General features: G+C 44.0%; 1 protein-coding gene across 2 annotated transcripts in view; it reads right to left on the bottom strand.

The window, feature by feature from the left end:
- PGGT1B (protein geranylgeranyltransferase type I subunit beta) overlaps positions 1–25053 on the bottom strand; it is an 81051-nt gene extending 55998 nt beyond the window's left edge. For both annotated transcript variants that reach the window (XM_074995208.1, XM_074995209.1), the window contains exons 1-2: positions 24898–25053; positions 15285–15403 (exon numbers count right to left, since the gene is read on the bottom strand). In XM_074995208.1, coding sequence (XP_074851309.1) covers positions 15285–15403; positions 24898–25031 — 253 coding nt within the window. In that variant the 5' untranslated portion in view covers positions 25032–25053. The remainder of the gene's footprint in view (positions 1–15284; positions 15404–24897) is intronic.
- Positions 25054–25152: the final 99 nt, after the last annotated feature.

The raw sequence follows: 25152 nt of genomic DNA, 5'->3' as shown, positions 1-25152 counted from the left end.
CTCTCCATTGTCCCCGGTCTGATAGTACACTCGATATTAGCTAGGACCTTACCAAATTCACAGTCCATTTTGGTCCAATCTCAGTGTCATAAGGATTTTAAAAATCATATTTTATGATTTCAGATATTTAAATCTGAAATTTCATGGTGTTGTAATCCTAGAGGTCCTGACCCAACCAGGAGCTGAGGAGAAGTGTCACAAATTTATTGAGGGCGGGTTTGTGTGCGTGTGCAATACTGCCACTCTTTCTCCTGCACTGCTGCTGAGCAGCTGGAGAACATCTGCTGCTGGCCTTGAGCCCAGCTCTGAAGGCACAGCCACTGCCAGCAGCAGCACAGAAAAAAGCATGGAATTATATGGTATTGCCACTCATATTTCTGCACTGCTGCCTGCAAAGATGGGCCCCTCCGTCAGCAGCTGTAGCTCTCTGGCTCCTGAACTGTGAAAGCAGAGCAAAAGTAAGGGTGGCAATATTGCGACCCCCTTAAAATAACCGTGTGACCCTGGTGCAAGTCCCTTTTAGGTCAAGTCTCCCAATTTGAGAAATGCTGTTCTGCACCATGAAATCCGTAAGTATAATGCAAAAGCACACAAAAGACCAGAATTCATGAGGGGAGACCTTATTCCATAGTCCATGGCATTTTTCACAATGGTGAATTTGGTAGGGCCCCAGCTATTGCTTACTTTGCAAATAATGCAGTTCTTCTGTGGATGTGGAATGCATGATACAATTCCATATCAAACAAAATTCATGCCTCATACATAAGGTTAAAATCATGCAATGATTATTCTTAGTAAAAATCATGAACAGATTGTGGGCAGAAAATAAAATTCATGGAAGCCTGTGACCAGTCTGACTTTCTCTAAAAATAACAGCTGAAGCCCTGCTGTGGACAGAGGGAGAAACTGTCGGGTGCCCACCCAAGGGCTCCTAGGCCTCTCCCATCCCAGAGAGCTCTGACACCCCCACACCCTGCTGCTGAACTGTAAAATGTCACAGGGATCTCTGAAAGTCACATAATCTGTGACATAATCTGACCATTAATCACACAAAGACAGAATCATAAAACCATCACAATGATAAATCAATACATTCTTGAAAAAAGCAAATCTAACAAAGATACCAACTTCAAACCCACTTGTCTGTTAATTTATAACCTACGGTAACCAAAGGGCACGTATATGTTACAACCTACATTAGGCTGACTTACAGCTACAATAATACTGAAGTGGCTTATGGCCGCACCACCTTCCTGTTAACAGTGTGCATCTTAACCAGGAGCGCTTCCAATGACTAAAGAAGGCCAGCATGGGTGGCAGAGAGCCAGGGATCCCAGCAGTCTGCCAGGTTCTTGTCTCCCTTGCTCCCAGATGGGAATGGAGATGGCATCGGCCCTGTGCTTCTCCCTTCCCTGAGCAGGGAGCCTCAGGGCAGCAGCCTAACTGGGTGTGGGGAGCCAAGGGCAGCCAGGATCTACCTGCTTGGATTTTTTCCCCATCAGTTTCACAACACCCACAGGGCAGCTGTAAAATGGACAAAACAGCCGAACGCCAATATAAGTAACAGTACAGTTCTGGCCTATCTATACCAGTATAAGCCCTATGCCTCTCATGGAGAAGGTGAAGTTGCTATGTAGGCACAGTAGGGACTAACATTAGCAAGCCAAGGCTGTAGTATGTACACTGACATCATTAGCTCAATATAACCTGCCTTAGGTCGACCTAACTGCGTAATGCAGATCAGGCCTAAAAGTTATGAATGAAGATTGTAAATTGGAATAGACAGAATCTTTTAAAATATATTTTCCAGTTTGCTTATGCATATAATACTTTCTATAGAAAGTTCTACTACCGGTTGAACCTCACTAGTCTGGCACATTCTGGTCTGGCAACATCCGTGGTCCAGAATGATTTTAGTTAGCTTGATCATGGGTGTGGCCAAGATTCCCCATGGTCTCAAAGTTTGTCTTTAGCTACCAGTCCTGGCTCTCAGGGTTGTGTTCTATTATTTAGCTCTAATTTACCCCTAAATATCGTCTAAGGACTCAGTAAGCAATGGAAGCGATGGTAAGGACAATACTGATAGCAGCAAATTTTCTGATTCAGCACAAGTCAGGTTCAACCTGTATTTTATTACATACCAGTTGTACTTCCTTCTCATGCAGTAGGTGGCTCACCTACTCTCCATTGACATAAATAAGGGTGTTGGCAGGAAGGGGACAAAAATATTCCATTTTTTAAAAATAAAAAAACCAGACAGATTATTTAAAAAGCAAGGTGTCAGAAACAGGATTTTGGGAGCTTAAATTTAAAACTTTGCTAGACACTAAAATCACTGTCAAATAAGAAGGACTAGAGTTCGTGCTTATTACGAATGTCTAAGTCACTAATCTCTCCTTTCTGCCCCATAACTACAGTGATGTTCAAAGGACTGTCAATGGCCTCTTTGAACATATGCTAACTAGCTGCATTAAACTCTGTTCTATTCTGTATTTGGCTGTGACTTGGTGTACTTCTCCCAGACCTGAAGAGCAGCTTTGTGTACCCTGAAAGTTGCTCTCCCCCCAACAGAAGTTGGTCCAATAGAAAGATTATTACCCTCCACTCTGTCCCTTACTGTGTTTAGTCAGTCAATTTTAAAAAAAAAAAATTTGCTGACAGAGAAGAGGTAATGCTACTAGCTTGAGAGTCATTAAGTATGTGAAAGGACACTAGCAAGCTGCATGTTGTCAGTTGAAGCATTAAATTGTAGTTATGAAATGGCACCATCTAGCGTTAATATAGTGGTATGAAAGTCTACTGAAAGAAGTTTAAAGCACCAATGCAACAAATCAAAATGAAGTTCACAGCCACTCACTGGTCCGGTTATGAACAATCATAACAAAAGACACCCAGAAAAAGACCCCTTTCCCTGGAGCGGAAGATACCTAAGTCACATTATCCCCCTCCCAGAGCCAATTACCCCCTGCCATACAACCCCTCTCCCCAATCTAAATCAGGAGACTCGTACTCGTGTTGGAAAAGATAAGAATATGTTCTGAATTGTGGGCCAAGTCTATCAATTTAGGGCCACATAGTAATCCTGAGCCACACTTGAACTCCCACTCGTGACAATGGGAGCTTTATATTTTGTGTTTTCTATTATACATACTGGGTGCGGTAACTGCACACACTAATGAAAAGTGCCTAAACTTATCGGAAAAAAACCCACATGCAGCCTGGAAACCTGATGCTTATCAGGCCCCACTGAAGTGAATGAGGCAGTTCTCACTCAGCTGTTTGAAACTCGAAGCACATCTACATTACACCAGTTATTGCAACACAACTACAACCGTGAAGCTGGGTCACCACCGCATCACCCCACAGTAGACACTTCCTATCGTGACAGAGTAATCCACCCCTCTGAAAGGTGGCAGCTAGGATCACAGCATTCTTTCCTTGACCTAACTGCATTTACACTAGGGCAGCGGTTCCCAATCTTTTCCAGACAGGGACCCATTTTGAGAATTCAGGGAGAGTTGGTGACTCAAGGCAAATCAAAAATGGGGGGAGAGGGGTGAGGTGGAGAGAGGGCAGTGCCGTAACTAGCTGATTTTGTGCCTGAGGCAAGAATATGAAGCTGTGCCCCCTCACGTTTCTATATTAATAGTTATTCCACAAAAAGGGAAAATACATTATTAAAATATTTATTTATTATAGTTTATTGTTTTATTATACTTAATCCGAGTTGTGGTAGTGGAAAGACTCGTCCTCAAACCGCTCCCCGCTGCCCTGGCTTAAACCCTACACTCAGAGGCTGGAGGGGCTGGGGGCCAGTCACACACAAAAACATGAAAAATGAGAAATCAGCTGCATAGAACAGGAATAACGGGGGGCAGGAAGGAGGGGACAAAATTACTGCCAGAGGCTATTAAATGGCTTGCCTGGGATCACTATGAATATGAAAGACAGAGGCTCTCTTTGTAATGTGTAAGTTGGGGGTGTCCAACTCTTTTTTTCTACTGGGGGCCACGTGGCAATTTTTTAAATGTTCCAGGGGCTGAACACAAAAGAGCCCCAAGCCACCACGCCACACCTGCCCCCAGCAGTCCCCAAACCGCCCCAGCTTTAGATCCCCCCCACAGCAGCCCCAAACCGCCCTCAGCCTTAGACCCCCCCCCCCCACAGCCCTAAACTGCCCCCACCCCACGTTAGACACTTCCCGTCCTCCCACAGGAGGGGACTGCTAGGCTGGGCGGCTCCCCCAGCCCTCCTGCTCCCAGCAGGTAACAGTTGTTAAGACCAATTAACTCAAGTGTTATACTTTCAGCACCTAGGTATAAGGTAACTGCAATCTCTAGTGATGGAGATAACTGCTGGATACAGCAGTTCTCTCTATTAATGGATATCTGCCTGAGGCAGCAGTGTTAAAAAATTGCAAATGGCTTCTTTAACAGCCACATGCAGCTGGGAACTGCCCAGCTGGTGAACCTCAACAAATCTAATGGTGATCCATGTTTGGGTCCTGACCCGTATGTTGGGAATCCCTGCACTAGGGGTTAGGTTGCACATTTTTCGTTCCTCTATGCATGTACTAGGTCATCCTAAGTTATAGGTTTAAACAAGGCCTCAGACAAGAGCATGGAGTCTTCCAGTTGCCAGGCTAAAGACCAGAATTAGTTTAGGAGTCTGAACAACAATCAGTTGTTTAACTCAATCATGCATATGGATATATACTTCAAGTGATCCACACCACAACAAAGGTTAGATTTGAGTGTCAAAATGGCTACCAGGTCAGGCACCTGAATTGATATCATAAAAGCAAAATCCTCAGTTATAAGTAGGACCTCAAACTAAGCTTGTCAATTAATGCACATAACACCTGTGATTAATGCATGGCAGAATTAAAGCATTAAAAAAATTAACGTGTTAATCACAGGTGGCAGGAAAGAAGTATCAGCTGCTCTGGAGATGGTTTCTGCTGAAGTGTAGTAATGCAAACTGCCACTAGAGGGTGCACAGAAAAGCATCCCAACTCCAGGGGGAAGTAAACAAGCAAAGACCTGACCCCCTCCCAGAGGACCATATTTTTTAAAAATAAAACAGCCTGGGGAGCTTGCCCAAGGTGCCCCCCATCACCCTTCAAAGGGCTCACCCACACCCCACTCTCTTTGCCTCATGAGGCTGCGACTCACCCCCCCTGCACATCTGATTCTGGTGTGTGTCCCCCTTCTGAACTCTGCACTGTCCATGGTTGGGTGTTCCCACGCCCCCTCCAGCACAGGGGCTGACACCTCCCAGCCCTAAGCCACCTGCAGTTGTGGGGTGAGCTCCCTCAAACTTTGCACTGCCCATTGCAGAGTCTACCCCACTCTGACCTTGCGCCTTCCAGCAGCTGGGGCTGAGATAAAAAAGGACCCTCTTGAATAAGACAAATACAGGCTGCACCTCTCAGATCTGGCACACTCTCATCTGGCAATATCCAGCAGGACCAGAGATGCTGCCAATTATGAGAGTGGCAAGCAGGTGCAGGAGCCCCAGCGCAGCTGAGAACTGGAGCTCTGGTTGCCCCATAGCAGCAGGGGCGGGAGGGTGCTGCAGGGCTGGAACCTGGAGCCCCTGCCTGCCCCACAGGGCTGGGACCTGGAGCCCTTGCTTGCTCCTGCAGCTGGATCAGGAGCCAAAGCCCTTGCCTGCCCTGCAGCAGTGGGAATTGGGAGGCTGCTGCAGGTCCAGGACCTGAAGCCGCCGCCTGCCCCATGGGCCTAGGAGCCAGTAGCAGAGACTGGGGTGCTGCTGCAGGGCTGGGATGCTGTCATAGGAACCAGAGCCCCTGCTTACCCCGCAGCAGCGGCCTCCCAACCCCGCTGTAACACAGCTGGGACCCAGACCCCACCACCTACCTGCAGCAGCAGGAACTGGGATGCTGCCACAGACCTGCCCTGGAGCCTCTTCCTGCCCCAGGGGTTGGGAGCTGCAGCCCCCGCCTGCCCTGTGGTATAGGCGTGTATGTGCGGGCAGGGGCTGACTGGAGCTCTGTGGCAGCCCGGGCTGTCTACCACCCCTTGTCCAGCAAATTCCGAGGTCCCAAGCATGCTGAATAAAGGAGACAACTTGTATATTGATTATACAGAAGAATTTATTGAGTTATTCCAAAAATATTAAAAATAGATAATACTCTTATTATCAGTGCAATTAATCATGACTAATTTTGAATATCACCAATAATCACAATTAATGTTTTTAATCGCTTGACAGCTCTACCGCAAACATATCCAATGATATTTATTTTTCTGATTCTTCAGTGAGAGCGTTAAGAATATGGATGGATAAAAAAATTGTAACAAATCTAAATAAAATGACGACAGTTTAGAGGTTCAGAATAAAGACCCTACAATGTGAGGGAAAAGCAAAACAAAAACTCAAATAAAAAAAACAAACAAAAAACCCCCATCACCAAATCATACTTTCAACAGGGAAGGAAAGTTATTTCCTCTACTGTTTAGTCTATACTAGAAAATGTCTGTCAGAACAGCTATATTGGCAAACCGCATTAGCATAGACACAACTTTTCCTAGTATAACTTAGGCCTGTTCCCTAAACAAAATAATCATATCTCTGAACAACATTATACCAGCAAAAGTTTCTAGCCTGTATCTGGTTTAGGTCATTTTCAGATACAGCAGAGTTCTGGAGAGACCAAATGTTACTACTGGATCTGTGGTGTCCATTTGTGTGCTACCAACAGGTTTGAAGCATAATGCCCCACTATACAGAGGGATATACATCTGTCCTAATTGCTTTCTTCTATTTTCAGAAATATCCAACAAAATCAAGAAAGAAATTAATAAAATGGAGACTTTATTGAAAGCAATTAAGAAGTAGATCAGAGACAGTCCAGTTTCTGTTTATACATCTGTCTGTAGTGGGGTAAGGCCCTGGGCCAGTGGTCGGCAACCAAAGTAGCAAAAAGAGCTCTTTTCCCCCCCGCCCCCAAATTCGGCAAAAAAAAAAAACCCCAACAACAACCAGTAATTCAAGAGCCACAATGCATGTGAACATGACACAGTCCTTAATAAACAGCATTAAACCATACTTTTGCACCCCTATTTTAAGAACAGCTCCCACACAATGATTTGTAATGAGATACATGTTTACTGCAGGACATTCACAAACTTTTTATATATTCTATTTCCCCACACTTTACATGTGTGCGTATACCATAATATTTGTGACTTTCACTCCCAAACCTTTCCCCCCCTCTCTGGAGGAAGCTAGATTCTGAACAATCTCGTTTTTGTTTTTGAAATCACTGTACAGCTGCACTGATGCTTTGATAAAGCACTCATATTCGTCATCCGTGACTGGCTTTTCTCCTTTCACGATCGCTTGAGTTGCCACAAAACTAGCCACAGTTATTCTACTTGGTGATTTCACCCATTCAGTGCACACGTTTTTACTTTGCTCTGCTTTGTGCAGCAGCTCCTCCACAGTTTTTTTTCTGGCACCTCCAGCTGGATACAGTAAACCTTTGAGATACTCGCAACCATGTTGCGTGTCTCCATGTCTCAGATTAACATGACTGCTAACTGTGACAGGAATGGTTTCCCAGAGCCCAGAATAGTGCGAAGCTGGGAACCAGGTGGCAGCCTGGCTCCCAGCTCTCCTTCACTTGCAGAGCTCAGAAATTGATGGGCTGGTCAGTTTCCTGACTCCTGCAAGCCCAGGGGAGCCGGGAACCAGGCTGCAGCCTGACTCTGAGCTCCCCTTGACCTGTGTGGAATTTTGAGGAACGCAACCTCCATATAAATCAGGGGTTTACTGCACTGTTCAGCAAAAGTGTGTTTTTTCAGAAAATGCCTCTCGAGGTTTCATTTTTTGTTCTTGGTGAATTTCTCATTGCAATTGTCAAATTCAATATAAGTGTGAAGGATCAGGTCCATTCAGTCTGAAATTCTCTGTTTTCATCTTCGATTGTCCTCTTTTTTGAATATATTCCAACCCCACTTTACTTCATGTTTAATTTCAATTTTCTTTCTTAAAATGCATGTTGCCCTTCCCAGCAGGAGTGCCACAAACTTTTCAAAAATCAAGACTTTATTAGCAGCACTATCAAAACACAGATCGAGTATTATATTCCACAATGCACTGCACATGTATTAAGGGGGGGGTTATCTAATGTTTCAAGACCACAGATTGTTTGCTATTTAGATACGAGTTGTTCATTGTTGGGCTTTTAGACCATTATGGTAATTTTCAATAAACAAGGACTTTTTTTTTTGTTTGTTTGTTTGTTTGTTTTTTTTAAAAAAAAAAAACATACTTTGCAATTACAGTCTTGGAAGCCACAAAGAAATCCTTAAAAAAAGTGCATGTGGCTCCAGAGCTGCAAGTTGCAGACCCCTGCGCTGAGCAGTAACAGGGAACTGAGGGAGACAAAGGTCATTCTACCTTTGCAGCAAAGCATGAGGCAGCACACATACAGCACCACTGAACACTACTATGTAAAAAGATTTTGAGCTGGGGTACAGAGAGGACATGTGAACATACAATAGAATCCACTTATTCAAAGCACTTTTCCATAAAGCTACTGTGAACTATACAGTTGCTCTCAAACTAATTTCTATTAACAAACTGAAATATTACATAAGAAAACTTTCAAGGACTGTAGCCAGGGGTGTAAAGGGTCTCAAACAGACAAGACGTTTTCTTTAACAAGGTAGAAGCCAGAGTAAACGCCATTAACCAAACAAGAAGTGGACCAATGGTCTAATGAACACCATTGTATGGCTTATTGCTACTGCAATATAGCCAATTACAACCATTAAAATACATTCTAAAATATTGGAGGTTTGAGATTTATACTCCCACTATGACAAACAGTTCCTAGTAAAAACTATAGATCATGTTGGGTCTTTTTAACTGTTTGATAAACCATTCAAAATACTTCTTCCATTCCACTAGCAACCCAGCTGCCACTTTAACTGCAGTTTGCAACCCAAGGCCTTTTCAGCTAATTTTTATGAAAACTAATTATTGAATAAATATGTCACAAGAAAGCTGAATAATTACCAAATACAGCTGAAATGGTAGCTTGGTACAGATAAGCCTAAGTTGAAACACCAGTTCTATTCTTCTGGTAAGAAAATTCTCATGGTGCATTTTTACACGCTGGTGCATGAGTCAGCCAATATGCAGCTCCTTATGCCAATTTAAATTATAAAACCAGGATGTATTTTCACAGATCTTTCATATTATATATAAGCCAAATTCCTTTATACAAAAGAGTGCAACAGAAGAATGGTCATGTTGAATCAGACCAAAGGTCCGTCTAGCCCATTATCTTACCTTCTGCCAGTGGCCAATACAGGTACTTAGAGGGAACGAATATAGCAGTAATCTTCAAATGATCTTGTCACCTATTCCTAGCTTCTAGCAAAGAGTGGCTAGGGACAACATTACTCCCACCCTGGCTAATAGACGCTGATGGTCCTCTTGTCCATGACCTTACCTAGTACTTTTAAAAACCCTGTTCAGAGTTCCTTATTCAGGAAGAGAATCAGCAGGGTAAATTGAAAGTAGTGAAAACAAACACCAAAGTCAATAATATTGCCATTCCAGAAAATAAATCTGATGAAGTTAATTTAGAACTCAAAGTTTTTAAAAGTCTCCCATAAAAACTGGAAGGCAACTTATTCTGTGACAAAGTCCCTACAATGGAACATTACTCTACAAAATCAACCAATCAAAAGAACCAGAGATGTTATTTCATGATGATGATTTCTGCTCTAATTAGACAGAAGTATCTGATTGTTTTGAGAACAAATCTGCTCTATGTTTTAATCACAAAAAGCTATTTAATTAAAAAGGCAGTTTAGGGTTTAAGAAAAACATATTAGTTCATAGGAGTAATATTATATCTGTAAGTTATAAAACTGGACCAGCAAATAAAAGGATGAGCCCTCAAAACAGTGGTCGCAACTCTGCTGATGAAGGAAATGACATAAAAACAATACTACGCGCATCCTGGACTAAGGACTATTATTTATTAACCAAGAAGGACATTCCGATTAATTCCATCACAGAATTCTAGTCAACAGACTGATGAAGGTAGAATAATTAGAATTCTATCCCCATTATTCAGCTACCCATTTATTTTGTATTTCATAAATAAACCAATGTGACTTGATGGAATTTATCAAAATGAGTCATTTCAAAATTTGAAGAGCTGCCAATTTATCTGGTATTTTTAAATAGCTCCACTTTTTCCTTTTTGGACCCTCACTGACACCAATATCGATCAGTTTCTATGTTTGTATTACTTACATCTTTAATCTATCTACTTCATTATCCAGAAAAATAGCCTTAGAGACTTCTTAACTGAACAATTTAATTTACAGCAGCACCTTTTACGTGCCAAGAACTTTCTAAATGCTCAGTGACAGTTCCGGCTCTAAGAAACTCACTATCAAAGGCCAAATGAAAGCAGATACGGGAAAAGAGACAAAATAGGTGATTCATACAATGAATGACTCCTGCTCTCAGTGAAATAGGGTTTAGAATGGCAGGGCTAGGGAGTACACACAAAAGCTCAAGAGGCTGCACCATGTAGCAAAAGGCCTCATGGAAGCAGGTACAGAGGTGGCCATGCTAAAATTTCACAACTGGCGGACTAAACTGAGAATGCAAGCAGTATGGATGGGACAGGTGATGTGTACCTTGCCAAACCCTTCCTCCTCTTAGTGAAAAATTTGGAAGTGGCAACAAGAAACCTAACTTTAATGTGTTAGCAGATGAATAGTCAGGGAGAAATTCAAAGAGGGAAGTTATAGGATCAAGATAACAGACAAGGAAGCAGAGCTTAGCAGCTGCATGTGCACAAATAGAAGGGGGAAATGTGTGTATTTGAAATGGCAGACACTGACTCGCAGTGGTCAACCTGAAGAACAAGAGCCTGAATGGAAAAGGCCAGATTTTGATAAAGACTGGATGCGTGCGGAAAGTGAACAGGAAGAGTCAAACAATCATGAAATTTGGGACTGAGTGGAAATGTTACAGGTGAGGAGACAGATGTGTGATTCATAATACATATGCATTGCCACAAATAGGTCTTTTACCAACTGCTTGTGCTCACACCTCATTATGGGCTGTAAGTGGGGAAAAAAGCATTATGTACTGTGCTACTGTATCAAAGGTAGGCTGGTTAGCAATCCTTAGATCTGAAGGACTGAAGTTGGCGACTGACCATTCTAAAAAGGCCCCTGACTCTGGCACTTTCCTTTACATTGAATAGATAGAGACAGAAACTGCAGAACTGAAGAACACACTATAGGTCTCATCTGTTGTCACACCTGTTATGAGGGGTGTTGATTTTTGATTTGGGATTAGGATTAGGATTAATCCTATTAGGATTAATTTTAGCGATTGAGAGTCTGCCAGTATGGGGTATACTTATTGAAAGGACATGTGCATGCTCAATGACAAGTGACTGGAGCACTTTCATCATAAAAATTAAGTAAATTGATGGAGGATGTACTAGATTAAGTACTAATGACCACTCAATCAAAATCTTGAATCTATTATACAGTACTGGAATAATACCAAAAATATCTGCTAGACCAGTGGTTCCCAAACTTATCAGCATCACACCCTAGTTTTGATTTTTTGAGACACATTCACACCCCCCCCACCTCTTTACCATCATGCAACCCCCCTTTTAATCAAAATTTCAATTCATAATTTAAAATAAGGACAAAAACTTGATGTAAAAATGTTATTTAAAATAAGCACAGAGAGGGTTTCTTGGACCACAAAATGATTAAAAATGTAATTTAACATCAGAAACAGTAGAAACAAAACAAATTTAATATGAAGGATGATTCTGCATTTTCTTCACAAGTTGGGAAATCCTAGGTTTGAAAGATGGAAGTGCGCAACGCAAATTGTTTTTGACAGCCAGTCGATTTCTTTGTTTCATTTTTAAAGTGAGTAAAAGCTTTTGTCATAGGGGTATATTTACAAAAATGGAATAATAATATGTGGCACTTCTTCCCCAACTTTCATGTACACTGAGAAATATTTTATCCAAAATTCCTCCAAGCTTGAGTTTTCGAAATCCTTTTGCACTTGATTCATATTGTATTTTGAGTGCTCGTTCTTACAATACTTCTGGCAATGTACCGACACCAACACTGAATGGGTTGCTTACTAATTTATGAATGTGGTTGCTAGAAAAGTTGTCTGGAAAATAGCAGATGGCAGACTCAATGGAGCTGTGCCACCCCGCCCCAAGTCACAAGCCAATAACTGGAGCCTTAGTATCCCCCTCCGCCCCACAGCCCTGGGGCCCTCTTACCTCCTGATGGACCTTGACCCCTGCTGGGATGACACCAGCCCAGCCACAGGCTGTGACAGCTGGTTCCAGCTCCATGCTGGACATGGCCTGGGCCCTATGGGCACCAGCTCCACCCTGAATGGGCTGCTGACATGACCCCAGAGCTGCAGGCATGGCCAGGGCGTTGAAAATACAAGCTGTAGCCCTGGCTGAGGTGCCAGATACTGCGCTGACCCTATCCTAGCCTGGAGGCCAACTACGGATCGGCCAGGCTAATGGCTCAGACCCCACCTTGCAGTTGCCTGGTGCAGCCGCAGCCGGCCAGCTGCCTGAGCCATGTGCCAGCCGCCCCAGCTGCCTACACCAGCCACCCACTCACCTGATCCCTGCGCTGCCAGAGCCACCCACCAACTGCTAGGGTCATCTGCCTGCTCACCTGACAGCTGCTCGAGATGTCCACCCAAACAGCAGGTCAGCCACCTGAACCCCACGCTGCTAGGGCCAAACTACCCGTCCACTTAGCTGTCAGCCCAGGCCCAGGGACAGATGCCTAAGGCCCACAATCCACCCTCACAAGCCCCTCCCATCCTCCAAAGCCAGGCACCACCAGCCCCCACATCTAACCACCTCCTCCTCCTCCCTCTTCCGCACAACCCACACTCCTTTGCCGGAGGCAGCTAGCTCCATGTGGATCTGTGCTGGCAGCCTGCTTTTTATAGCAGCTGCAGCGGATCGCCCAGGTAAAATAGCAGGGGCTGAGAGCAGGAAGCAAGGGCCAGCTCTTTCTTGGAGTAGGGTGAATGGGTCACCTCATGCCCCCCGCCAAGGGGGCACACCCCCTAGTTTGGGAAACCATGTGCTAGACCAAATGACAAATGTAGGTTAGATGGTTCATGAGATGCTGGAGTGAGAACAAATGCTTTATGCTAGTGGAAAACTGGAAATCGGTATTTCACCTTTGTTAATAAATGTATTAAAACAAACCTTCAGTACTTTCAATAAAATTCTTTTTAGAGAAGTGAATTAAACTTGGTTATATGACAAAACTAGACAATACACTAGAGAAATATTTTATTCTATTTGTAGAATGTATTCTATTTCTAAAACCAATGTAAGAAACAGTTTACACTACTAAGAGTCTGAATTTATAAATAAACCATTGAAAAATTTATGAATTAGTTTAACAATATAGACTGGCAGATTAATATTGCAACTCAATTTCCATCTGTGCCTCCCTAAGAGCTTGACTAAAAAGATAAGTATCATCCCATCTTTTAGGGATGGCAAGATTGATTGAGAGACACTAAATGACTTGCAGAAGACTACAATGTGAGCCAGTGTTACAGCCTTCAAAGGAACCTAGATCTGCTGCCTTCCATTTTCATGTCAATAAAACACACTGTCTCACAAGCATGTTTCTGCAATTGTGCCTTTGGGAACTTCCAGTATGGAAGTTGATCCCACAGCTCTTAACGCATTAAGAGTTCTAATCTCCCTCAGTTTATATTGTTGTAATGACCAGTAGGGCAATGTGTGATACAGGTGTTAATTGGGGGCAGTAATGAATCCGAAGAATAAACTTGGCACTGGGATCTCCACTATCTTGCAAACTGTGCAGTTATTTACACATGAGCAAAGTAAACAAAGCAAGTACAGCACTACAGTTTCTTTGATATTCATCTTGTGCATCAACACATGGCTAAACATTGTAAAGCAGGAGAAAGGTTAATAGTCCTCACAGTCACGAAATGTAATTGGGTTGACTGCTGTTCCCTGGGATACAGCACTATCTCACCAACCAAACTCAAAGAGCTAGATATTTTTAAGAGGTGGATGATAGGGATGTTAACATTTAACTGGTCAGCCAATAAGGGCTGGAGCAGGACCCCCATGCACCACAGGCAGGGGACTGCTCCAACCCTGCGAGGCCCACTGCAGGTGGAGGGGCACTCCAGCCCAGCCAGGGCAGCCAATGTTCACTACCTTCCTGGTCCCTATCGAACCTGTTTACTGGTTAAACCTAACATTTAACTGGTTAATTTAATGAGACTTTACATTCCTAGTGGGCAATATATCTGTCCCACTTTGTGCCCAAAGCTCCACTCCCCATATTCAGCAGCTGAATCTTTCATTTCTCATTATTGCTCCCGTCTTCCTACTTGACTGACCTGTTACTTCAGTGTTGCTACATTAATTCTAACTATGTCAGTAGCTAACTCAGTACAATCACTGATAAGCACCACACCCACCTCATATAAGTAGCCTGCAACTTTTTAAAAGGAGACCCCCGCGGCAGGTTCATGTATGAAAAGCACACATGGCAAGCCATCACCCTTCACTGATTAGGAAGCCTTACAAGCCCCATGGAACCAATTGTTCTGGCCCACTGTTAATGGTACAGTTTACTAACATTTTACCTGTTTGTATTTTCAGAGTCATTTCATGGCTTCAACTGAAGTCAGTGAAAAACGTTAAAACTACTGGATTCTTCTCAAAAGAAAATCCAAGAAAAGCTCTCCCCCAAACTGATAAGAAAACTCAACTTGTATTTAAAGCAAGCAGGAATTACAGGTAATCAGCACCTCTCAAAAGCAGCAGCTGTGGCTTTGTCTACACTATGCAGCTTTTGGCGACATGGCCGTTTCACTACAGCTGTGCCGCTAGAAGTTGTGTGGTGTAGATGAAGCCATAATGGTGTAGCCATTGATTGCTGGCTCTGGTGCTGACAAAGTGCTGCTGTTCACACAGGCACTTGTTTTCAGCAAACATTTGTCTTTCCAAGGGGAAGGAATGTGTGTGTGGTGGGGAGTGGGGTGTTAAAACACCTCAGAAATACAAAACTTTTTGTTCAGTTGCCTGTGTGGTAGACATAACCCACTTTCTCTGAAAACACTGTGCACTATGCCCAAAGGCTAGAACCAACATAAATGTGTTAATGCCAACAATTAAAAAAAGCTAAAAACTCACTCACTGTCTTCTGTGGGGAGGACCTGCAGGGAATAAATCCATTCTATTATATCATCTTTGTTCACCACATCTAAGGAATCCAACATATCCAGACCAGAGAGTGCGAAAAATGCAATTGTCAACCTAAAAGAAAAAAATACGACTTTCACTTCCCACCATAACATTTCACACCGGAGGTTAACAAAATTAAATGCAAAAAGGAAAAAAGAAAAATCAAACCAACTTTCTGATCTTGAAGATGACAGATTAAATCTAGCTTGTACATAAGAAATTTTACTGGTTACATGCAACAGTGCTCTTACTTTTAGTTATTTCTATATTCTTGAATGAGGCTCTGCATTGCATGGATCACATTTCCATTGGTATGATTGACAAAGTGCAGATATTCAAGTATTCATGTTTCTGAAAGAAAAGCGAATCAAGCATACAAGCTTGCCTGTGGCAAGCCTCTGAGGCTGTGTTTACACTGCCGTAGCACCTGCAGCTGGCCAAGACCAACCACTTTGGGCTCACAGGGTTTGGATTAAAGAGCTGTTTAATCACAGACCATATATTGGGGTTCAGGTGTGGCCCAAGCACCAGGATCTGCCCACTTCACAGCATTGCAGAGTTTAGAATCCAGACTGAGCTCAAATGTTTACACAGCAATAAAAAAATCAAAACAAAAAGCAGTCAAGCAGCACTTTAAAGACTAGCAAAATAGTTTATTAGGTGAGCTTTCGTGGGGCAGACCCACTTCTTCAGACCATAGCCAGACCAGAACAGACTCAATATTTAAGACACAGAGAACCAAAACAGTAAGGAAGGAGGAAAAAAATCAGAAAATTTGTCCTCCTTGCTTACTGTTTTTGGTTCTCTGTGCCTTAAATATTGAGTCTGTTCTGGTCTGGCTTTGGTCTGAAGAAGTGGGTCTGCCCCACGAAAGCTCACCTAATAAACTATTTTGCTAGTCTTTAAAGTGCTGCTTGACTGCTTTTTGTTTTGATAGTGTATAGACTAGCACAGCTTCCTCTCTGTTACTATTCAGCAATAAAAAAGCACTTTAACCTGAGCCTTCTGACATGGGTCTGACACAGCATTTGTAACAGAAGTGCAGGAATACCCTGACGGGCTTGCCGCAAGCACAGGGACTGAAAATTGTTAAGACAGCTAGTGGACATTAGGACAAGAGGACGAGAAAGAACACAAATCAAAAGAAAATCATTGTTCAAAAAGGTTCCTGGGATTAAAATGAGACAAGAATATGAAGGGTACTCCTTTACTAGACGTACAAAGCAAGCTCCTACAAACACAGACACACAGTATATTCTTTCTACAGCAGCAGTACTTTTGGTTACAGAATGTAACAGTGTCGCACTCATATTTTTGAGCTGTCTCTCAAATGAGACTTTCATCCACTTAATACCTGGGATAATTTTAGCACTGTGCCCTTTTTCAAAGAATGCTGCATGTGACACTGATGCACCTTTCTTCTTGTCATAAAATATCTAGTACAGAATACTACACATTCGCATTAGAGCAAATACATAAGATGTCCAAAGTAATTCAAGTGAAAGCTAATTTTGGAACGAGGTTCTATGGTACAGTCAATTTAACATGCCCAAATCTAGAGCGCTAACATAGCAGGCTGCCCTCAGAAAACCCCTGCATGACACCAAATGGTCATGTTAATGAAATGGCTTCAAAGCTCTTTGAACAATACAAGATTAGCCCGTCAAGGATTCTTACTGGGGTACCTTCAGATGATTAGATCCAAGCCACCACCTAAGGCTTTGTGAACGGTATCATCACAGCAAAAACACCATTTAGAGACAACAAAATGGAAATGTAAGAAAATAATTAAGTTCAAGTAAATTAAAAGAGTTTCATCAGACCTGCATACAAACACCCCGAACCCAAACAACTACACACACAACATGCTGCTGTAGATAATCTGTGCGCAAACTGGTAAGGCAAATCTGGGTTGGTTTTTTTTTTTGGTTTGTTTTTTTTCCAACATTATGCTGCATGGTTAACTCAACATGAGCACATACCAATCAAAAACTAGGAATGAGCAACACAGGAAAAGAATTATAATGTATCACAAACTTCAAGGAGACTTTACAGATCAAGGGTCTGAAAGTCAGATCAAAGACCAAGAGATTTTATGGTCTTCTCATTGTAAAAGAGCTCTGCAACCACTTGCAGCACCAAGTGTGATGGTAAGAAACACAGCAATAAACTCACTGAAAAGTTTCCATTCCTAATGCAGCACACAGTAAGAAGAATTAAAATAAATTTAAATGATTGCAGTCTTGTGATTTCAGCACGGAATACAGAACCCAGCATAGAATCATAAAATCCTAAGGCTGGAAGGGACCTCAGGAGGTCATCTAGTTCAGCTCCCTGCCTGAAGCAGGATCAACCGTAACTAAATGATCCCAGCCAGGAACCTGTCAAGCCAGGACTTAAAAACCTCTAGCGGTGGAGATTCCACCACCTCTCAAGGTAAAGCATTCCAGTGCTTCACCACTCTCCAGGTAGAATAGTTTTTCCTCTATCCAACCTACACCTCTTCCTCTGTAACTTCAGACCACTGCTCCTGTTCTGCCATCTGTCACTACTGAGAACAGCCTCTCTCCAACCTCTTCAGAGCCCCCCTCCCTTCAGGAAGTTGAAAGCTGCTATCAAATCACCCCTTACTCTTCTCTTCCATAAGCAAATAATCCCAGACCCCTCAGCCTCTCCTCATAGGTCATGTGCTCCTGCCCCTAATAATTTTCGTTGCTCTCCGCTAAACTTGCCTCAAAGAATCCACACCTTTCAATACTGGGGGGAGTTCCAGAACTGGATGCAATACTCCAGATGTGGCCTCACCAGTACTGAATAGAGGGGAATAACAACTTCTCTAGATCTGCTGGAAATGCTCCTCCTAATGCACCCCAATATAACATTAGCCTTCTCAGCTACAAGGGCACACTGTTGACACATACCCAGCCTCTCATCCACTGTAATCCCCAGGTCCTTTTCTGCTGCATTGGTATTTTGCCAGTCAGTACCCAGCCTGTAACAATGCTTAGGATTCTTCTGTCCCAACTGCAGGATTCTGCACTTGTCCTTGTTGAACCTCATCAGATTTCTTTCAGCCCAATCCTCCAATTTGTCTAGGTCACTCTGGACCCTATCCCTACCCTCCAGCCTAGTTCCCTGACACCCCTGCTTAGTGCCATCTGCAAATTTGTTGAGGGTGCAATCCATCCTTGATCCAGGTCATTTATAAAGATGTTGAACAATTCTGGCCCTAGAACTGATCCTTGGGGCACTCCACTTCAAACTGATTGTCAACCAGACATTGAGCCATTGATTGCTACCTGATGGGCTCGACTATCTAGCCAGTTTTCTATCCATCTTACAGTCCATGCATCCAATCCATACTTCCTTAACTTATGGGCAAGAATATTGAGGGAGACTGTTTCAAAAGCTTTGCCAACGTCAAGGTATATCACATCCCTTGACTTTCCCATGTCCACAGAGCCAGAAGCTAATTAGATTGGTTGGACATGACTTGCCTTTGGTGAATCCATGTTGACTATACCTGATCACTTTCCCCCCTTCCAAGTGCTTCAAAATAGATTCCTTGATGATCCCCTCCATGATTTTTCCAGGGACTGAGGTACGGCTGACTGGTCTATAGTTCCCTGGATTGTCCTCCTTTCTTTTTTTAAAGATGTGCATTACAGTTGCCTTCTTCCAATCACCTGGGACCTCTCCCAATTTCCACAAGTTTTCAAAGACAATAGCCAAAGGCTCTGCGATGACATCTGCCAATTCCCTCAATACCCTTGGATGCAACGTATCTGACCCCATGGATTTGTGTGCATCTAGCTTTTCTAAGCAGCTCTTAACCTATTACTTACCCACAAAAGGCTGCCCACCTCTTCTGCATACTGCATTGTCTAGTGCCATAGTCTGGGAGCTGACCTTGCCTGCGAAGACTAAGGCTAAAAAAGCATTGAGTACACCAGCTTTTCCCACATCATCTGCCACCAGATTACCTCCCTCATCCAGCAACGGCCCCACACCCTCCCTGACAACCCTCTTACTGCTAACATACCTGTAGAAGCCCTTCTTGTTGCCCTTCACATTCCTTGTTAGCTGCAGTTCCAATTGTGCTTTCGCTTTTCTGACTACTCCCCAGCATTCTCCGGCCATATATTTATACTCCTCCTTACTCATCTGTCCAAGTTTCCACTTATTATACACAGGCTTTTTGAGTTTAAGCTCACTAAGGATTTCCCTGGTAAGACAAGCTGATTGCCCACCATGTTTGCTCTTCTCACTGGGCACTGGGATGATTTGTTTCTGTGCCTTCAACAAGACTTCTTTAAAATATTGCCTGCTCTCCTGAACTCTTTCCCCTTTGTTTTAGTTTCCCAGGAGATCCTGCTCATCAGTTCTCTGAGGGAGTCAAAGTCTGCTCTTCTGAAATCAAGGGTCTGTATTCTACTGCTCATCTTTCTTCCCGTTGTCAGGATCTGGGAATCTACCATCTCATGATCACTGCAGCCCCGGTTGCCACCCACTATTTCTCCTACTAGTTCTTTCCTGTTCCTGAGCACCTCAGTTCTGACATCACAGCCTTTGATTCAGCTCCCCCATTGCTTACCTGGGGATAACACTTGTGTCTCTACTCCCAATGTTACTGTCAGAATAACAATCATAAAATTACCATCTTCATAAAATATGAAACTAAGTCTGACCATAGCAGAACAGAAGGTTGTATGTGCAAGTAAAAGTCTGACGGCTCAAGCTCTGCATTCTCAGGTCAGGATACTTCTTGCTTTTCATTAAATTGAAATTTTAAACCCGAAAATATGATCAAATTGTTGAGTTTAACAGAATCCCTAAAAACAAGTTATAAACTGACTACTTCAAGTGATTTAACATATTGCTATTTCAGTGTCATGCCCCCATTACATAGTAGTGACAAAACACAACTTACATTTAATTATTTGAGCACTCAATAGCAGCTATAGTGCAGTTAAAGAGTCTCCCCGCCACTAAATGGAGGGATCCAAAAAGCTTCCTTCCAACTAAGATGTGTCACTGCACAGCTTCCCACTAAGTCCTGGACAGTTCCATGCTGAGGTCAGCAGGGAGGGACTCTTCTCCCCTAGCCAGGGCTTCTCCATGGTGGGGCCAGCAGGCAAGCAGTTAGTGCAGCAGCTCAGGCCTCTGGTTTAGGCAGGGAAGGGAGGGAAGAGAAGGACCATGAGGCTCCACATGCTGTGGAGCTTAATGTCCCGCAGACCAGACCTGCTGGCCACTTCCAGGGACAGCATCCATGCAAGTCTGATGCCCCCTAAACCATGGCCTCCTCCCTACACCCCAAAGCCTTCATTCCCAGAGAGCCCCTGCACCCCACCCCCATGTTCCTGTCCTGAGCTACCCCTCACCATCCCTGGTTCCACACCTGAATATACACCCCCAGCCAGAGCCCTCATACCCCTGCACCGCAACTCTCTGCCCCAGGCCTTAGCTACCTCCCATTCACAGCCCCTTGGTCCCTTCCACCACGAGTTTTGTTATGTGCACCAATATGAAGGTGTTGTGTTGCACATTACCTCCACATTAGTGCACATAAAACAAATTCCACTCGAGTGGGAAAAATTAAAGGAAATGCTGCCTAAAAGTGGTATCAGCACCAGCTCAGTCAAAAGGCCGTGCAAGTTTCAACTCTAATATGTCCCAGATATGGCTTGCAAAACCTTGTATTTTAGATGCCCAACTGTGCAATGGTTTTGTGATGTCACTAAATGTCTGCTTAGCACAAGCTTTAAGACCTTCAGACTAATTTTTACTTTTGACCTGCCCTGGTATTTCAACACAGACTACTTCACTAAACGACAGTATGGTCTACACTAGGGGATAAAATCCAATTTAAGGCACTTGGGTCAATTTCATAAGGCCTCAGTCTTCACCACAGGGCTCATCAGGTTGATTTTAAGAGGCTCTAAAGTCGACTTTTGTAAACCCAATTTCACCAGGAGTAACATAAAAATCAATTTTTCCATGTCAACCTTATGCTAGTGCAGACATCGGTGTTATTAAAATTGATTTTGTTAGCCTCCAAAAGTATCCCACAATGCCCCCAATGTGCCCTTTCTGGTCATCTTTTCACCTCTGCAGCTCTCCAGGTGAGCATGAAATAGATGACAGGAAGCAGGCATCATCAGCCCGTGAATTTGCAATTAATTTCCTTTCCGGCCAGCATAGTGAGCAGAACTCAGGTGCACACCTCAGCAGGATTTATCAGGAGAGGCCAACAAAGTTGTTTTCTGCGCTTTACATTTTACAGGGCTACTCCCACCACACCTCCCATGCAGCTGGTGGGCTCCCCCCTCCCCACTACCATATGGCTTTTACATTTTAAAGTGGTCCCTGCTAGAACTGCTGATGGCCCCCCTGCACAAAATGCACAATCATAAGGCCTCCTCACCATGTTCCCTGGTCTCCCATCATTGGGGGCCAGAATGCAGGGGTAGGGAGGACAAGAAAAGCCTCATCCCCTATATAAAAAAACGGCATTGTAAAAACCACAGTGTGGTTTATTGGTTAAAATGGGATGGGGTGCAGTTGGAGGTACTTTCATTAAAGTCAGGCACATATCAGTGGTGAGGGTCTCACAATAAACGCAGCAGATTCAGGTGGCTGTCTGCTCAGCCATAAACCTATTTTTCAAAGCATCCCTGATTACATTGCATCTGTCTGTGCTTTGATGATTGCCCTTGTCTCCAGCTGTTCATAAACACTGCCCAGGACAGCTGCCTCTGCCCTCTTCTGCATTTGATATTTTCCAGAGAGTTGTCCTCTGTCTCTTTCAAAAAGTAACCCATACAAGTTTCCTGGTTAAAGTTTCCTACGCTCTCCCTACAAGGCCACTTCCTTCACAAAGCAGGCAGCTCAGGGGATGATTTCCTATGAAGGAATGGAGCTTGTGGGCTCTCTCTCCTCCTTCCCTCTCTCACACAGACAGTCAAACTAGGGATTCTTTACCTGAAGAGGCAAGGGAATCCCTGCTAGTCACAGGCCTTGCGTGGGGCGTACAGGTGACAAATGGCCAGAATGCTCCACCATCTCGGATGTAGCTTCTGATGAGTTCCACGTCCCCTGTTGGGGCATATCTATATAATGAAGCAGGAAGCCAGAAATCCTTTATCTCAACAACAGCCAAGCCACTTGTAAAGGTTTTCACTTTAGACCCTTGAGTAAAAGGGAAGCCACTTTTCACTTTCCTCAACTTTACTATCCCCTATTACTTCCTTAACTTTGCCAGTTTACTGTGGTCCAGGCAGATTGGCCCATAAATAACCAGCTCTGACACCTTCAATCACCACAGGGTTGGACTCTAGGAAGCATCCTGAGTGAGGGGCAGGCTTCTGAAAAATGGCCATTTGTTTTCAATGGCAGGGAGGAATGAGGGCAATGCACTCTGGGATGACATCACACACCCACAACCACTTGCGGCACATTTTTTTCCACATAGCACACTAGCAAAAACCCCCAAAATACAACATAAACCCTAATTTTGAAAATTCCTAATTATTTTCTTTAGGAATAAGGTTCTTCTGAAGACGGGGGTTATTTTCGAAGGAGCCCCATCTACACTGCTTTTTTTCTTTCAAAAGAATCTTATTCAAACAGAGATTTTGCAAATGAGGTATGAGATACATAAATCAGTGCCTCATTTGCATTTTCTATTTCCCTCATTGCACTCCTTTCAAAAGAGGAATGCAAGCATAGATGCAGTCCAAGTGTTACCATATTACATTAAACATATACATAATTTTCCAGTTTTAATAACAGAAAATGATAGTAGTTACTCCCACCCCCAAATATCAGAACTTTCAGTCATACAGGAAAAACATTTGCTTTCTTTAATTTTTGATCACAAAGTAACAAAATGCTTGACTCTATGAATGAAAGTAATCTAGCGGTCTTCAGAGTATATTTTTTAATGCAGATTTAAACAAGTACAAATATCTAACTTACCTCAACTAGGAAAAATTTAAAAAAAATTGTTGTGGGCATTTTAAAGTGGATTCCAGCTTCCACACTAATGCAGCTTGGAATTAGTCTTGATCAGAAAGTTAGACACAGGTTGCACTTCTCAAATCCAGTTACTGTCTCATCCGGCAGGACCACAGCAGGGCTGGGAGCCAGAGCCCACTGGGAGACTGGGCTAGGGCTGGCGTCCTGGGGGAGGGAGACTGGGGCTGCAGCAGCACAGGAGCACAGGGCTGCCTGAGTGCAGAAGCCCTGGACCTCCCCTGGCTAGGCAAATTCTCTTGTTTGGAACCTGTCAGGTCCCCAGCACACCGGATAAGGGTAGTGCAAAGTGTAGCTAGTAAATATGAAACATCATTCACCATTTTCTACCATAATACTTACTTTCTGCATTTTGTACCTGAATACATTTATGTTGAGCTCTACAGTTATTTTTAACAGGTGTCTATGTACACAATCAACCCTCAATATAGTGAGCCCCGCTAGCCCCGCCCCACAAGAAAGTAGAGTACAGTACTGTATTCTAAATGGTAATTCACGAGATGCCACCAGTCCCTCTCGTAGCTGAGTCTGCCGCAGCTGCGAGGTCCCTGGCAGCAGCTTGGAGAGCCACTACCATGTCCCCTGCTCCCACAGCTGAGATACACAGTGGTCATCCCAGCTGCTGGGGGGTAGAAGAGGGACACAGCAGCAGATCAGAGCCAGAGGAGCCCCCATGCTCAGGGCACAGCATGGATGACTCGTAGCTGGAGGAACAAACCCTAAGAGTAAACCCTTGGATATAATGGACTACTATCCCCCCACGCATTAGTCCCTTATACCAAGGGTTTACTGTAGTATATTCTCCTGGTTAGCCAAAGGAATGAACAAAAATAGTTCAACACTTAAGTTCAGTTATAAATAATAAAATCAAATCTCTTAATAGCTGCATCAACCCAATGACAACTTACTTTTTCAAGGAAAAGATTCAAAGTACATTTCAAAAAACAAAGTTAAGATTATAAAATAAAGTGTTCTACTTTATGATTTAAATCATTGCTTTCAATTAACTTAAACCAGCCCACATGTCTGCTGACCTTAAGTACAGGAGCTCCTTCTAACACGTAGTGGAAAGATCACCTGCTTCCCCCCAAATTTACCTTGGCTACCTTTGTCCTAAACAGCCAAGAGTGGAAGGTGAAAATTGCAGCCCCCAGTCCACTAGTATTGCGGGTGATCTCATACCTTCGTCGTCAGAAAATAATCCGATAGGGGGAACGTGTGTTTTACCTACACCGCTGCCTCGCTGTTACTATCAGCTCGACAGTTGCACGGGCGGTCGCGCATCAGCACCCGCCCCCCGCAGGGCAGGACGAGCGGTTCAGCCCCGCGCGAGCTGTCCCCGTGGTGCAGCAGCCGCCCGCCGACTCCGGCGCGCGCGCGGGACCAAGGACGAGCGGCTGCGCTGAGACCGGCCTACAGCTGCCCCGTGAAAGCCAAATCCAAAGCCCGCGCCACAGAACAGCGCCCGCCGCCGATACAGTCCGAGTCCGAGCGCGGGAGCGGGAGCGGGACCCCCCCCCCGCCAGTACCTGCTAGTCTCCAGAGACGAGTATCTCTCGGGCAGGATCTGCAAGCAGCGCTGGAAAAAGCGCACGTGCCGCTCCTTCAGGAAATCCAGCCGCTCTTCGTCCCCTACGCCCGGGTCCTCGCCCGGCGCCGCCATCTCAACCACCCTCCCCACCCAGCCCCGGCGCGCACGATGTGCATCACCACCGCATCCGGCGCCGTTTGTTCACATGACCACATGCTCCGTGCTAGACGCGTCTCTATCACGTGACTTGGGG

Source organism: Carettochelys insculpta, chromosome 5 (genome assembly GCF_033958435.1).
Source record: "Carettochelys insculpta isolate YL-2023 chromosome 5, ASM3395843v1, whole genome shotgun sequence".
In the NCBI taxonomy this organism is placed as follows: Eukaryota; Metazoa; Chordata; order Testudines; family Carettochelyidae; genus Carettochelys; species Carettochelys insculpta.
Note: the sequence above shows the minus strand (reverse complement) of the source record. Positions and strands in the feature narration are given on the sequence as shown.